Source organism: Rhineura floridana, chromosome 1, assembly GCF_030035675.1.
Source record: "Rhineura floridana isolate rRhiFlo1 chromosome 1, rRhiFlo1.hap2, whole genome shotgun sequence".
NCBI lineage: Eukaryota > Metazoa > Chordata > Lepidosauria > Squamata > Rhineuridae > Rhineura > Rhineura floridana.
In genome coordinates, this window is record NC_084480.1 from 97,882,518 (window position 1) to 97,900,072 (window position 17,555).

General features: G+C 42.6%; 1 protein-coding gene across 2 annotated transcripts in view; it reads left to right on the forward strand.

Annotated features, from left to right (window-relative positions):
• Nucleotides 1–17,555, forward strand: part of RASEF (RAS and EF-hand domain containing) — a 55,997-nt gene continuing 38,442 nt past the window's right edge. For both annotated transcript variants that reach the window (XM_061627228.1, XM_061627237.1), the window contains exons 1-2: nt 1–1,553; nt 13,800–13,946. In XM_061627228.1, coding sequence (XP_061483212.1) covers nt 1,120–1,553; nt 13,800–13,946 — 581 coding nt within the window. In that variant the 5' untranslated portion in view covers nt 1–1,119. The remainder of the gene's footprint in view (nt 1,554–13,799; nt 13,947–17,555) is intronic.

Genomic DNA, 17,555 nt, shown 5'->3' on the forward strand with positions numbered 1-17,555 from the left:
CTGGGTATTTGCACCACTGAAGGGATTTTCCACGGATGACAAGAAGCACCAACCAGGTAGTTATTTTTGTCTAAGGTAAAAGAGATTATATTTTCAAAGCAACCACTCTACTGGGGAAGGGAAATCTCGCTGGGCAAGAAAAAGTGAAGCCTGTTTATATAAGCTTTGGGTTTCAATTCTTGTAACTAAAGCCCCAGTGTTTTGGGAGAGCCCATACATAGCTCAATGGTAAAGCACAAGGTTCTCATGTTAAATTCCTGATATCTTCAATGAAGAGGAGCAGGGCAGCAGGTGCTTTAAAAGACCTGTTATGGACACTCGCTCACAGTCAATGGACCAATCATCTCATGCGGTATCAGACAGCAAGCTTCCTGTAGTCTCCTAAGCCAAGGATGGGATGGGGAACTTTCTATACGTTGTTTAACTACAACTGTCATCTCTGACCATGCACTGGAGTTGATGGGAGCTGGCGTTCCACACCATCTGGAGGGCCACAGGTTTGCTACCTCTGCTGTACGCCGAGGTGTATTTTATTAGCAGCGGACCCTAAATTAAACACTAGCAATCCTGTCTTGGCGCCTTGTCAGTTTCCGGCGCTCTCCTCTCTACCCCCGACCAGCACCTTTCTGAGATCCAGAACTATGTTGGCAACGCGCAGAACTGAGAAGAAAAGAAAAGGAAACAGGTGCTCTGCGGAACAAGCGGCAGCCGTTGACTCCAACTCTCCCACGTAATAGCCTAGGGCGCGTTTTCTTTCTTTCTTGTACGCTCTTTGGTTTGGGCTGATCTTGGGAGGCGTTGACGGTGGGGCGGTCTCTCCAACCCCAAACGCAGTTCCTAAGGTAGCTTCAGGCTTGGAGGGAGAGGCGGAGGCAGCACTAGAGTTTCGGAAAGAACTTTCTTAGTCGAGGGGGTGGAGTGGAGAAGGGGCGGTCTAGAAAGTAACACGCAAAATCGGTGACTGCGGGTAGGTGGACTGGCTGGCTGGCTCGGCTCCTTTGGTGGTGTCACTTGCCCTGCTAGGTGGTTTTTACTTTTTCTACCCTTCCCGGAGCCGGATCCAGTTCCCGGGTCCCGATTCCCCCAGCCCAGCCCAGCCCAGCCAGATCTTCCTTTGTGATGGGCTCCCCTGAGGGAGAGCAGGTAGACTTGGCCGAGGTGTCCCGGCTCCGCTCGCTCTTCCTGGCCTGCGACGTGAACGGCTCCGGCCGGATCGAGCGCGACGATTTCGGCTTACTGTGCACCGAGCTGCGGGTCAGGCCGGCGGAGGCCGAAGCGATCTTCCAGCGCCTGGACACCGACCGCGACGGCGCCATCACCTTCCAGGAGTTCGTCCGCGGGTTCCACGGCGCCACTCAGAGGCGGCACCAACCGCACCAGCATCGTCGGCTAGGCAACTGTGAGGAGCCGTCGGAGGACGAGGCTGAGGAGCTGGATATGGGGGATGCCCTCGACGCCGTGACCGAGACGGCAGCAGCGACTGCGATGGGACCGAGCCAGGCTTGGCGGGGATTTGAGCTCCGGCTCGGGCAGGAGGCAGGCTTCATCCCTAGGTGAGCTCCTACTATCTTTCCCAGCCAAAGCGGTAGGGGGAGGGAGAAGGAAGCCACTGTAGGGAAGTCACAACCAGGGCTAAGCCCCCAAAGTTCTAGAACCTGTTTTCAGCTTAGGCCCTCGGATGTGTATGTTGATTTTGATAAAAGTGCTTCTGTACATGCGCAGAGTAGCCTTGGTCTCTTTTTTCTGGTACTGGCTAATTAAAAAGCATATAACACCAGGGATTCATAGGCATTTTTCAGCATGGAAAATCTGCCTTATCAAGTATGCTTTAAAGTGGGGATGGGAATCCAGTGGACTTCTAGATATTGTTAGACACCAACTTCCATCAGCCCCAGCAGGCGTGGCCAATGATCATGGATACTATGAGTTGTAGTCCAACAATACGGGGAGAGCTGTAGATTCCCCATCTCCATTTAAAGGGCACACAGAGAGACCCTGCCAGCAACACGGCAACATTCCCAGCTCAGATGGCATTTTACCCTTTGCTACAGATTATCTTGTGATGTATTGTTGTATTTTATTTATTATGTTTGTGCCTCCCCCTTTTCTCTGAGCAGAAGTAAGGTGGTAACTACGATTGCCCCCTCATTTTATTCTCACAACTGTGTGAGGTAGATTAAGGAGAGAGGGAGTTTGACTGGCCAAGGCAGTTATTGTCCTAGCAAGCCTTTGAACTTGGATTTCCAGTCCTAATTTTCCACTAACCACTACACAACACTGTCTCCCACATTAAATGGTAAAGTAGCAGGGCTTGTAGGTCAAAGCATTACATTTGTAGGTAGCCTCTTGCAGTTTCAGAATTTAACTAGTGGCAATAACACATGCATTTTCTGCCCACAATAAACACTTTTCATGCTTTTTTTTTAAAGGAGGGTAGCCTCTTCTGTCCCTCATTGTTTAAGACAGAAACATATATCTACAGTCAAGGTGCAATTAGGATTTCTAGGGAGGAAAGCCAATAGTAACAGTCCCTTCAGATAATATTTTATAATGCAATGCATAGCTTTAAATTTGTGAATGCTACAAGCCTGCAAGGTGCCACGTCGACACACACACACACACACCAACCAACCAACCAACCAACAATCACAAACTATTATTTCAAAACATTACAGTTCTGTAAAAGTCTGCAGAACACATTGTCTCTTGCCGCTCTCTCCCCATTTCTGGTGCATTTTTGGTTGCTGCTATGCTTACAATGGAAAAAAATACTATTAACAAAACCCCCAAATGATATCTTTTATTAAATCAGTTCCTGTTTAGTGTTAGGACTCTCTTTACAAATGGATTAGAAAGGTTAGCTGTTGTGCAGTTTAAGGCAGGTCAGTAAGTTTGCACCTGTGTTGTTTTGGCTCTTGTGTAAATGCTGCCATGGGATCCCCATCCTGGCTCTGAGCTGTAGTAGGAGAGTCCAAATGGTAGCCCTCTGCACTGGGGTAGGAGCAAGATTGGAACAGGCTCTTTCCATGCCACACCTTGTCTCCCTTATTTAAAGATTGATATACCACTTCCAAGGACTTCAGAGTAGAGGCAGAAATGCAGCCAGCGACAGATAGGGTACATATGCAAACCTGTGTTCACTTTGGAGAGCAGTAATATCAGATTTTTTTTAACTGTCTGACACAAATTACTGGCCAGAAACAACTTTAATCAGTAAGGTTATGAACCCAAGTTTCCATTCAATTTGAAGTGTAATCTTGTGTGCTTTTACGGGGACTAGCCATGTAATCCAATACATGTCTACTCAGAACTAAGTTTGCTTTTGAGTTGCACTTTATTCTGTTATTCCAATGATTTCTTACCTGGTAAATTGCACATTTTATTTGATCTTTCACATGACATCAAAGGTAGTTCTGGAAAGCTAGTGGAATATAGTGGAAGTTTAGCACTCATTTCTGTGATAAATGATTCAAGAAATAATCAGTTTGCAAGCTGGGAAGCTGGAAAATTGTGGGAGTTTTCACTACCTGCAGCTGCTCATATGACAGGCACCCTGGCATGCAATGTGTTCCCGTCCTCTAGGTTTGCGTCATTTTTTTTTTTGCCTGATGAAAATTGTACCGGTATTCCAGCATAGGTGTGGGTAGCAGCTTCTCCTGTCTCTTTCCGTGCCCCCTCCCCTGTGTCCAGACACTAACTCACACAGTGAATTATGGGGGAGCTACAGTGCACAAGCATGCAATGGTTGAGGGACAAAAACAAGATGTTGTTCATTGCTGCAGTGTGAAAGATGGTTGTGCAAAATGCTGGTATATTGGCTGAAAAGCCACTGTTGCTTAACACAATAAGTACTTTTAATCCAGAAAACTGATGCAATAAGCCCCATGTGTGAAAGCAGCTTAAGTCCTGTTGAGCTTGGTGGGGTTTACGTCCAGATAAGGATGTATAGGATTGTAGCCTAAGTCCCACTGAACTCAGGGGGTTGTACTTCTGTGGAGCAAACATGCTCAAAATGGGGACTGTTAATCTATTCAAGGCACAAAACAGATCTCCTTTCAAAATGAGGATTTTGACTCGAGATGTGTAATCTGATGAGGTGGTAAATTATCTAGTGATGAGCATATTGCATTCTGTGTTTGCCTTTATGGATGGGCAGGGCACTGTGTCTGCAATAAGAAGGCTCCATTTTTGAAAGCTGATCTGTGTTGGCCATTTCACAGAACCATGATGTTGTGGAATGAAAGATGTGGTTATCCAATGGTAATGGTGTTGACGAGAATCATATCCTGAGATGTTGGAGGTTGAGAGGTCATGAAATGCTACTCCATGCATTTCTACATGGAAAGCTGCTTTTATTGACAATCATTTGCAGTCTACTGACAATGTTAACTGATGGGCATTGGGCACACTGTTCCAAGTACATAATTTGCTGTGACTGGTGTAAGGACTTGTCTCTCATTGCACTTTTGATAGTCAAAGTTTTAAAGGCCATTTTGGTTCTGCTGTATTATTGAATTGCGTATGACAGAGAATGTTAAAGATGGCCTTTCCTTCTGACCTTTGTACAATTTATCTTGTACTTCCTTCAGTATCCTCCAAAATTAATCAGTTTTTTCCCCCATATCGGCACCAGGTAAAAACTTGCATGCTTGCCTGAACTTTTATTGGATGCAAGTGCTGGTATGCTGCTGCAGTTAAGGAGTTTGTGGGTGGCTTTCAGTGTTCATATTGATTGCAGTTTTAAGGATTTGTTGTTGTGTTTTCTCTGCTCATTTAATAATATTGGAATTGTTTCTGTTTTAAACATCATACCATGCCCTGGGGATCTTAAGATGAAGACTGGAAGTATTCTAAAATAAAGTAAAATAAAAAAAAAGTTAATTCTAATCAATAACATAAAAAGAGACTTGCTGGTTCAGACTGAGGTTCCATCTAGGCCAGGGATAGCTAATTGTTGGATTTCAATTCCCGTGATGGGTAGTGGTTAGGGTTGATGGGAGTTGGTGTCCAGGACCATCAGGAGGACCAAAGGTTAGCCGCCCCTGGTTTGGTCCTACGTCCTGTTTTTGATAGTCGCTAGCTTAGATACCTCCTTTTTAGCTCGGTGGTAGAGCACATTCTTTGCATGTAGAAAATCCCAGGTTCAAATCCCTGGTATCTCCAAGTAGGCCTGGGGAAAATCCCTGTCTGAAACCCAGATTGCTTCTGCTTGTAAGTGAAAGCATTACTGCGCTATAAAGACCAATGGTATAATTTGGTATAAGGCAGCTTCCTACATTCTGGAAAACCCACAAGTGAGGCATGAAGGCAACAGCTCTCTCTATTTTTTTGAAAATAGACTGCCTCTGAACATAGTGTTTTTCATTTAGCTGCTGTGGTCAATAGCCAGCTGTTGGCAGCCCAAATTTGTACATGCTGTTTCTGTCCCTGGGCATTTTATAAAAACAGGCTTGCTGGTTATAGGAGACTTTTCCTCGTTCCTCATTCCTCTGAACTCATTTATGCAGGGAAACTCCCTTTCTGAAATGTGCCTTCCAATACTGGAACAAACATAGGGAAAAGGAAGACGATATTTTCCTCTTTCTTCGGAACAACAGTGTTGTATTGCGCCTTCAGGTGGGAGTGGTTATGCTTTGATGGGGTGAATGCATCTGATGTGGGTTCCTTGCTCTGGCATCACAATGATGGACCTCACTCAGACCCAGCCCCCCGTCACATGGGTAGGCCAGCCTTATAAGTAGTCCTGGCACCCTCCTCATCCTCTTTTCTTTTTGCATGGCATCCTTTCCTCTAGTACTAGTGTGGAACTTGCCAGTCAGGTTGTGGAGCCAGGTAGGACTTTTTTGGGGGTACACCCAAGTTGGCTGGGATATTCCTCCCCCCCCACACACACATACTAGTGATCCGCATTAAATATTCATATTGGTTTTTAATTGTATTTTTATTGCTTCTTTTATTTCTTGTATTGTATCTTATTACAATCTCAGTTTCATAGAATTCAAAATCTGATACAACCAAGTATAATATAAGAAAGAAAAGAAGCAATAAAAATTAGACTTAAAAATCATGCAGCATCTGACTCAGCTCATTACAATTGCTTCACCTGGCAGAAAAATCATTCAGTGGTCTGACAAGACGCTCAGCATTTTTCAAGTGGCCCATGAGGGGAAATGTTTGGGAACCACTGCTGAAAACCCTTATTTTATTGAATGAGAAACTTCTGTGTTCAAAATCTTAACCGAATGCCATTACCCATTTGAGACATTGGGTTTATACAGAATAAGGTAGATCAGAATGTGCTGGACTGCAGTTCCCATCAGCCCCAACAAGCATGATCAATGGCCAGGGATAATGGGAGTTGTAATTGAGCAACGTCTAGAGCAGCCTTTCCCAACTAGTGGGCCACCAGGTGTTGTTGGACCACAACTCCCATCAGCCTCAGCCAGCATTGCCAATGGTCAGGAAAGATGGGAATTGTGGTCCAACAATATCTGGTGGCCCACTAGTTGGGAAAGGCTGGTCTAGAGGATCAGAGTTTCCTTGCACGTGATATAGATGACGAAGAACTCAACAGGCTCTTCATTTGTTTGTTAAATAAAATTGTTTTTACACAAGATTGCTTCACTGTCCTAAGATTGAAAGGAGCAACTATTTAGATAAAGTCTTAGTTATTTTTTATAACACTAATGGTGATAGTGTGTGTGTGTGTGTGTGTGTGTGTGGCTTATATTTTAAACAAGTTAACCCCTCTCCAAGGGTTGCAAAACTTCCTGGGAGGAAGGGCGTGATATAAATCTAATAAATAATTTTTAAAAAGGTGTCTTTTAAAACTTGAAAGTGAATCCTTTGTCTTACTTGCTAATGCTGCCCATTTAGGGAAAGTGTCTTCCCTCTGAAGTTACATTTTTGTAAGATGGTGGTGGCAAAACAAAGGCTGTTCAAGTGCATGTGTGGAACAACACGTTGCTGAGCTGATGGTGGAATGAGGCATGTGTAAAGAGTTTGTGTAAGCATCTGCCTCCCTTTCAGCAGCTAGCCTTATCTCAATACCATGGATACATTATTTGTTATGGCACTTTGAATGTGGTCCAACTACTTTGTCCTAATAGGGTGGTAGCGGGAATTGCAATAGCTTTGTTTGCCATAAGCGTACAGACGCGTGGTTTGATTCTACTGAATGGCAGTTCTTATGCATCGCTTCAGATGGAAAGAAGGTCAAAATGGAATAGCTGTGGTGAACAGAGAAATAGGATAAAATTACCTACTTAGTACAAACCAGTCCAGTCTCTGGACTCAGACAGACAAATATATTTGAACTGGGACTGAAATTTGATTAAAAGAGATAATAGCAAATTGATTCTGTGAGTCTTAAATATTGATTCACTTATCAATTTTTAAAATTTGCAGATGGGTAAAACCAATGCAGTGGTTATTTTTGTGCATGTGATGGTACTTACCAGAATGGAGTACTCCCTCTTTTTTTTTGCTGCTGATGGCACCCATTTTGTCCACAGTGCTTTTATCAAGATATGAGTACCAGCACGTCTTCTTCTTTTTAACTGAAAAAGAAAAGCACTGGGTAAAACAACTATCCATCCCCCTTGTCAACCTTGTACTCAACTGGGGCAGGAGGCATACACACATCAGGGGTGCGGTTGGTGGACTTCATCTTATAAGCAGCACCGTTGTTGCCAAATAGATGCTCCTTTAAAGCACTTTCCCTAGTATATTTCTCCATGCACCATCTTTCTTTAGCTGCCTTTCAGCACCTTGGAAATACACAGCAAATGTGAAGTAAAATTGAAAGGCAAGTGAATTGTGTTGTTTCATATCACACTCCTTGCAATCAACCTGTGCAGTTCACTCAGGTCCCCCTTCCACTGCATGTCACACAGCAGGGATGGGAAACTTTAGGCTCGGGGGCCAAATATGGCCTCAAGACCTCTCTATCTGCCTCTCAGGACTCTTTCCTGGGCCACATACCTTTTGAGCCACACTCCCTAAGTTGAATTTTGCCTGGCTAGAATGTGTCCTTGAACTCTGTGTTCTTGCTTGCCTGGATGGAAAATAGAGAGGAATGTGTGAGTATGAAGAAACTACCCTGCTGTACAAAGGTAAAATTCACATTTATTGCTCTGCATGCTTTTGCCTTTGACCCCGCCCACCACTGGTGCTTGGCCCCTGGATGGTTGGGCCAGAAGGGAATGCGGCCCTCGGGCTGGAAAAATGCTCCCCACTCCGTTATGCAGGAATATGGAAAGACAAGGGTTGGTATTCCTCCTGCTATCCTGTGAAATGTGAAGCAATCCTTAGAGCAAGGCCCTATCCCTTAGAGGACAGGAAGCAGTGCTTGTTGTCTCCAGCCAAACTTCCTTAAGTGTGGGCTGTGCGCAGAGCAATAATAATGGGGATACTCATACTGGTGCTTAGTCATAGTTTGAGTAGCTTTTTTAGTATTCAAACTGGGCAGGACCATTCCAAGACACTTTGTAGCCTGAGGTGAAGAACAAGATGACATGCTACAGCTGATCAGACTGTAGTTTAATCTTATTTCAACTCTGGCAATGGATCTGCATCTTCCATCACACTTGAAGGCAGGCTAATTTAGGAGGCGCAAATAATGTTTCATTTCACCTGGGAAGGTGATTGTACAAACAATCAAATACTACTAGGAATTAACAAGCACAGCAACGATTTGACAGATTAACTAATAGCCATTTGAAATACTTACTAAGGCCCCATCTGCACTATAAACTTAAAGCAATATGATGCCACTTTAAACAGTTATGGCTTCCCCCAAAGCATCCTGGGAAACTATCTTGTTGAGGGTGCTGAGAATTGTTAGGAGACCCCCATTCCCCTCACAGAGCTACAATTTCCAGAGTTCCCCGGGAAGAGGGGTTGCTTGTTAAACCACTCTGAGAATTGTAGCTCTGTGAGGGGAATAGCGGTCTCTTAGCAGCTCTCAGCACCCTTCACAAACTACAGCCATGTCTGTTTAAAGTGGTATGATACTGCTCTAAATGTACAGATGGGCTCTGATAGCAAATTTCTTAGTAACTTTAGTGCTTATCTTGATCAATATACTTCTGCAAATCTTGTCCTGGTTTATACCGGCATTGAACTTACCTGGTTTGAACCTGGACAGTATTTTTTTTTCCAACCTGAATTGAAGCTCAGCTCAGTAAAATAAACAGGGTTGCACCCAATGGTTGTGTGTGTAGCTTGGATAACCAGTACTTCTCCTTCTCCCCACATCAGCCCTCTGTCACCTCTGCCCGATTTTGGGTGATTTCTACCTCCCACTGCAGGCCCCACTGTTTAGAAGGGCTCCCCAATCCTCTGGAGTGGGTTTTCATAGGGCACCAGGGAAAGCAGGGGGATAAAGATCAGCTTTGTGCTCTTTCTTCTTCTTTGCACAGCATTAGATACAGCCACTATGGTTTGATACTTTGGTTAAGATGTTTTCAGATGTCTTTGGCTTTCAGCCACTATTGAAAATCCACAGATAGTTCCAAATCTTGATGCTACTCTTCAGGTTTAGCTGTTGAATTTTCACTTTTCATTATCAGAGGGATCAATTTTCGTAAAGTGGTTCAGGTATTTGGATTTGCTTCTAACTCACCTCTGATTCAGAGATGCAAGGGCAAAGTTACTGGGAACTTTGAATTGACTAGGAAACCTTTTTAAATGCAAAACCTAAGTATCAATGGATATTTTGCTCCTCCATAATTCACTGTTAACAAATAGTCACACCATTTGGCAGCATCATTAAAGAGCCAACTTAGAAATGTTTCTCCTAGAATATTGCAATATTTAACTAACGGGTGTCATTTCAATAACTTCAGTTGGTTATCTTAGCTATAGCAAGAGGTAACGATAAGCAGAGATATATGTTGCTCTTAAAGAACAATCGCAAGTCATCTGAAACATAGGGCTGTATCCAATGTTAACCATGCTTGGAGCAGACTCATTGAAATTAATGGACATGACTAACTGAGGTTCATTAATTTCAGTGAGTCTATTTTGAGAAGTACTAAATTGGATACAACCCATAGGAGAGAATGACTACTGCCACATGCCTGCTTCTCTAAATGGCTTCCCTTGTAATTTACTAGAAGATATATTTAGTAGAGCAGTACTTTCCAGCTTCTCAGACCCAGGACCCCTTTTCAACCCAAATAAACATTTGGGGACTCATTTCTTATTTTTTTAATATATATTTGTATGGTGGTAGTGCTGCTGTTGTGATCCACCTTGGATCAGACCAAGACCCAGTAGTAGGTCTCCACCCACCAGTTGAAGACCAATGTAGCAGAGGAGGTTTGCTCTGTAAATCGCTCTTTCCAAAATTCTGTGCATTTATGAAGGTTAATGTTGCATTCAGTGGGCATGGGCCACATGATGTCACGGCCCTTCCATTTTGCACAAATGACCTTTAATTGGTGAATGTCTGCATGTTGCACTTTGCTCCACAACAATTTATGCTGCTGGCTTTCCAAGTGACTGTAGTTTTTTAAAAAACATTCCTGTTTTCAAAATGGTTTCAGTGGTGGCGGCAGTGGTTGCCGACATGTGCTTTTAATTTTTAAATCTCATGCAGGGTTTTAGTACATAAGTATTCAGGTGAGTACTCTTGCTGTCATCTTTAATTTAAAAAGACTCCATCCCCACCTTGTGACTACTGATGCTCCTCGAGGAAGTTGCGTTGCTCAGCTTGCTTGTGGTTTGATTTCTTGCTCCTTGCGCCTGACTAGCATTGCATGAATGTAGGCCACCGGAGTCTGCTGAATCAAGCTCTTTTGACAGTTGTAATTGGGCCAGTGAGGAACAATGAAACCATATTGTGGTTTTTGAGATCAAATAACCTGAGCAAACTCCCAGAATTGCCACCATATGTTTATGACAGCAGCAGCAGCAGCAGCTCTTCCTAGCTGAGCACAGCAGGCACTCACTGAACAGCACAGTGAAGGGGGACCGTTAAGCTTTCAGCCTCCCTCCTTTCAGGTTTCTTGTTTATTTAATCTTTGAAGCTGAAAAATTCCCAAGAACAGCAGCTGTGACGTACTTGAGAACAAGAACAAAAGGTAGCACTGTCAAGAGGACGGGCAGCAAAGCTTGCTCCTGAGAATAGGTTTACAAAGGGCGCTAAGTAAAGGGGAAGGGGAGATGTGTATTTGTTAGCCAGCTGATGCAAGAGTGCAAAGCCGAGATGTAGCGTGGAAAAAATAAAGGGTGGGTGGGTAACAAATGGCCTGCAGGTTGCACCCATCTCTCCTGGCTACACCCAGCACATCTCTTATGCAAACATGCCACAGACCATTATGACACCTACCTTTTTAGAAACAAGCTCTGTAGCCTTCCCTTCCAAAAAGCTTTAAAGGTATCGGACTTGGAAAGTGGCTTAAGGTATCTGACAGCAAATGGTAGATATAGAGAAAACCACTTTTTAAATCTTACTTTTAAATGTCTCCCCATCGTCCAAATAGGTCTTCGCCAACCTCGTGCCCTGCAGATGTTTTGGACTACAACTTCCGTTACCACCAGGCAGCACAATTGTATGGGCTGTAGCTGTAGCCATAAACATCTGGAGGGCACCAGATTGGCAAGGCTGAAAATTAGTTTCTGAGCTGTGAGGTGAAAATCTCTTCTTCAAATCTCAGCTTGGTGTTGGACCCCCTAAGTGGTCTTATGCAAGCCATTATATCTCTTGGGCCTCTCACGGCTGAAATAATTGTGGCTGGATTATACCCATGATGATGCTGATGCAGGTACGTTGTAAAAGAAAAAAGGAAAGCATAATAAAGAATTGTTGGGTGTTTTTTTTTTGGCAACCCTACCTTCTTGCTCTGCTTGTTGAAAATGATATGCAAGGATATTTGATGCCTCTTTCAATGCCAATCTAAAAACTGGTGGCTTGTATCCAGTGTTAGTGTTATTCAAAATAGACCCACTGAAATTAATGGACATGATTAACTTAGCTCATTAATTCCAATAGGTCTACTTTGAGTAGGACTTAATTCTAGTAATCTGCTGTGCATGGTGGGGTGCATATCTGCCAGTGTATGAAGGAATATGCATGGACACTTCAAACTCTTTCTCTGGTTATTCCAAATATTCAGAAAGCAGCAGACCATATAACAGAGACAAACACAGAGGTCAGACGCTGCTGCACCATGCCCACATACCAACCTTTCCATCTATTCACTTGGGCCACGCTACTAAATGAGCAAATAATATCAGATTGAGGGTCAGTCACTTGCTCGTTCCCCGATGCAATGTTTGCTGTCACTTGTCAGCATTACTTTTCTGCTGTCTGCATAGGACAAACAACTCATTCCCTACACAAAAGAACAAATGGATCTGACATCAAAAAATGGCAACTTCAGCAACTGGTGGGAGAATATTTTAGTTTCCCAGGACATTCTGCTGCTGACTCGAAAGTTGCCCTTCTAAAACAAAGGAACTTCAAAGGGAAACTACAGTATGAAATCTGTGGAATAAAATTGATCAGGAAATTTGATGCTATTTATTTTGCCTTGAATAGAGACCATTTTTTCCTTTCTCACTACAGGTATGAATTAATGTATGAGGAAGACTGTGTTATTGCCACTTATGGCTGTTGTGAATTGTCACAATGTTTATCTTATATTTATTTAAGCATTACATACAGTTGTCTCAGAGTGAACCTCTTATATTTAATTTCATGGCTATTTTGCCCTACTGTTTACTCTCTGTCTGTCTGTATCCATGTGTATACCCACTTCATGCATCTGATGAGGAGGGCTACCATCCACCAAATTTTATGTTTTGCAGGGGATGTAAGACCTTTTGTTTTTCACTGCAACACACCAACACTGCTAACTGTCTGGAAGATGCACTGAATGTTGGCTTACCTTCTTGTGAAAAAATAATTTATGGTTTGCCATGGAAGCTGGCCTGCCTTAGATCCTTAATTTTCCAAAACTCTTCCTCTTCCATCACCAACTTCATTCCAATGAGTATTTTGGCTGCAATTCCTAAATGATGTAAATTGACTAAATTTAATTATCCCAACAGGAATACCGGTAGCATCAAATGATGGGTTATGGTTTGAAATAGGTTTATTCTATTACAACATCCTAGAAAGCGTTTATAAGGCTACATGTTTACCATATATAATATATGAGAGTTTGGTAGCTGGTTTCTGTCCAATTCTCTAAAATTTCTCCTGCATCTAAAAACTTGCTGTCCATATATGTAGAATGGCTATGTATAAGTTCGCACAACTGTTGCATAGAAGAGCTGGTTCTGTCCCTCCCAAGGTGCCCTAGCGTTGGTTTGGACCGACAAAGCCAGATGAGCTTGAGGAGCTGCTTGTGTGTAGCCTTCCACACAGTGGAAGTGAGGACACCCATGTGGTCAGGAGAGCCAATGAAATGGAAGCCTGTGTGCATGCACCTGCTCACACGAAGACTTCATCAGCACAAGTGTCTGGTCCCATGTGTGGCAGTCTAAGAGGTGAGGCCAGCAACATGCCTGGGGGCAAGACCAGCATCACAGCCCTCTTTCCTGGTAATTGCATCAAGTACACTATTTTTGATAAAATTTACAAAGGCAGGGATGGGAAACCTCAGGCCTAGGGGGCCAAGTGTGGTCTGGTTTATTAAGGTTAAATATAATTGGCTTGTGGTAAGATAGGCTAACCTGTAAAAGCTGAATGGGAGTGCTTTTCTCTTCTCTACTTCATCAACCATTTCTGCATGAAATTTAAACTGATTATCTGTGAGTTAATCTGCAATATGTTTTTTCCCTTCCAGACAAGAACAGGTCAGCGTTCTGTATCAGAACATCAATATAGTGGAACCACGATTAATTCAACCTTATGAACAAGTTATTAAGAACTTTATTCGAGAGATCAAGCTTCAGAGTGCAGAGATGGAAAGCTTAGCCATAGCGGTAAAAAGGTAAGAGTCAAATGTTTTGTACTTCTCAGTGAATCAATTACCATTTTTGTCTGCAGAACATGATGTTGCTTAAAGTCACATGTTATTGTTAATGGCAGCATTCAACTGCCAATATCCAGTGACTGGAGCATTCAGTTTCACCCTGAATTGGATGAGACTCATGGGTGTGAGCAGTCAAAATTAACAACTGGTTGTCCTGGGATCTCTGAGAAACTGAAGGAAATGCTTCAGATCCAAAGGCAGATTACCATTCTGATATTTCTTTTGTGTTGTGTTCATCTTTGATTTACTTTTCCTTGAGATCATATTTCTCACTAACAGCACCATGATGGCATTTTGTAGTTTTACAAAGACCTCTCAGAAGTCTGTTGCAATTCAAATTTGTACCACCAACATACAATTGGAAAATATATAGTTAACAGTTAGAAACTGTTTATTAAAGGTGGCTCAGAGTGATTAAAGGAGTATGATATCTAAGCAGATATGATTGGTGGAATGTGCTTGAACTTTTTATCACTGGTTGTGTATACCCAAGATTACTCTTTGTGAGCCAACATTTTTAGGTCGGGGCTGATTGATTTTTTTTGTGGTAACGCATCACAGGAAATAAGGGGGGAGTGGGGGGAGAGAGAAATGAAATCGTATAACCCAACAGGAAAATCTAGTTTCTACCAGGAGATGTTGGCCGCACTATAATATATACTGCTGGCGTATGCGGTGGTGTCTCTTCAGCTTTAGACAGATGCAAGTGGAATTTGTATCAAAAGGTTGCAGTGCAAAGTTCTCCTCTTTAGTATTCTAGCCAGCAAGCCATGCCTTCTTCCAATATACTCCATTCCATCCCCATGGTTTTCCATTTCTCCCTACCCACAATAGAAGCTCAGCATTTTGTGGTCACTGAGAATGCTCCTTAGAATTAGATATGAATGTTATTATTTCAGGCCTCCTCCCCCCCTCCCCGGTGAAGATTTGTTCTTCTGCAGTTTTCAAGGTTGCCTGATCATGCGGATACCTCGATATTTGTTCACTAATAGGCAAAACAATCCTTGCAGTTTAAGAACATACCTATAGCCAACAGATATTTCTATCAAACTTTAAAAAGCAGGGAAATAGGGCAGCTATAGTGAATGCACCAGGGGAGCAGGAGACCTGACCTCCTCTCTGAGATATTGGAATGCCCTACAAATTTGTCAAAATGCAAACACAGTTTGGGTTGGTCTTTCACAGTCCAATCCACTTCCTGTGTACCTTGGAAGAATTTGGTAACGTGTGCCTCTGAGCACATGGTGCGTGGTGGCAACCTGCCATCTCCAAAGATGGAGAATTACATTTTTATATGTTTGTTGGTGTTCTTCTTACTTTGCTTCTTTCCTGTGTTACTACTGTTTCTACAGAGAATCTAACCTAGAAAATCATATTTCATTATTCATCCTAGAAATCTGTGTTAGATTTATTTTTATTAATTTCAAAGTCTTTTTTATTGGTCAGTGTCATATGATGGTGAAGACAGACTTTTGTGTTTCAAATTGGAGGTTATGCTCTATTTCTATTTTGGGTGCATTAACAGTTGAATCTGAAACTGCAGTTTGATGTAGAATCAGACTGATTACAATATGTTGCTACTTAAGCAATGACTCTAGGTATTGGAAAAAACAAACTTGGCCTGCCCAAGATGCATGTGTTCAGCCTGCTATGCTTAAACCACTCCACTTAAAGAAAGGCGGACATGGTCAATTAAATGCATAGAGCACACCTAGAATTTTGCTAGAATATATTTCACCTCCCACTGTTTTATCTTGTGCAAACTGAGACACTCCTCATGTTCACTGCCATTATTCCATAATTCTTTTTGGAGGTTTTTTAGTGTTGCAAAGTGTTGCTGTACTTCACATATTCACAGAAACAGAAGCAAAAGAAGATGATTTACTATAGGAAACTTCACTAAAATTGCAAAGTAAATAGAACATATTTAAAGTGACTCTCTGAACCATATCAACTGTCTTAATATTGTTGCTTCATCTCTGCTAAAACAAGATCAGCACAGCACATGTCTTGTTTCTGTTACTTGAGCTGATTGCAGGTGTTGCCACCACTCACCATATGCTCAGAGGCACACGTTACCGAATTCTTCCAAGCTACACCAGAAGTGGATTGGACTATGAAAGACCAACCCAAATTGTGTTTGCATTTTTAAAATTTTGTAGGGCAGTACAATATTTCAGAGAGGAGGTCAGAGATTGGGTGGGTGGTCACTGGGTGGAGGGGAAGCCCCTTTCCTTTCCAAAAGGAAAACATTGTGGACAGTATCATTTTTCAGTGTTTCCCCCACATTTTTATTCTACAGCAGGCACATGTAGTCTCCCACACAAATTTAAACCAAAGCTGTTCCTGGCCACATCCACACCAGACCTTTATGTCACTTTAGACAGTCATGACTTCAATCAGCTTCAATCAGAGCGGCTGACTGTTCAATCACTCTGGCCACTGGAGCTCTGTCAGTGTAATAGGAGTCTCCTCTCAGCACCTTTCACAAACTACACTTTCCAGGATTCTTTGGGGGAAGCCATGACTGTCTCAAGTGAAATAAAGGTCTGGTGTGGGTGTGGACCCCTGATTAACCTAGCCAAGCAGCTATGAGTCTGGCTTTTAGAACACAGAGTTGGTTCATACTGAGCATGCCCGCACTTATTGACTCCAGTGCTAAATTTCTTAAATTAATTAAAAATCAGCTAGGCATTTTTTAAACTTTTAAACTGCAGAAGATGAAGGTCAGAGTATGGGGCAAGGTCACTAATAGGATTACAGGTACTCTGTGAACATGGCTGATTTTTAATGAATTTCAACAAATTATGAGAACTCTGACAGAAAAAAGTCCAAAAGGGGTGTGTGTTTTTTCTTTCTCGTTTTATACTTTGAACTCTCGATTCTTTCTGACTGTTTTGTGTATCACCATGAAAACTTAGCGTGTTGTTAAGCAAGCATTTTTGAGTTCAGGACTATAAGTTTTGTAAGATTTGGTTGGAAATGAGCTTATGGGAAGCATCAGAATGGCATGAGGGGTATTTCCAATTTAATATTGTGGAATGCGAAAATTCCCTTCCTGCTATAGTGGCTGTATAATTCATCAGTGGCTCCATTTTGGCTATGATCATGTTGCACTCATCTTGCTGAGATTGCTATTAATAGGAGTAATAGGGTAAGGTAGGCCATTGAGCCATCACATGGCCATTTTAGATCATATGACATGCAGGACAGTTCTGCACACTGGGGTGATTGAGCAGCTAATATTGCACACACAAGACTCCTTACAGAACAGCCTTCTTCATGCTGTTATTAGAAAAGGCCTGTTCAGAATGCTCGGTAGAAAACCAGTTCACATACAGTTCTGCATATGTCATTGGCGGCCATAAACGGCCTTGGTACATGGTACGATTAGTATCATGTTTGGCATTTTCCATGCTAAGAGAATCGGACTACTTTCCAAGTTCATACTGAGGGTTGCAAGCAGCTAAGTCTTACTCAGAGTAGACCCATTGAAATAGCCAGAGTTAGTCATGTCTATGAACTTCAGTTAGTCTACTCTGAGTAGGGCTAGCACTGAATCCCACC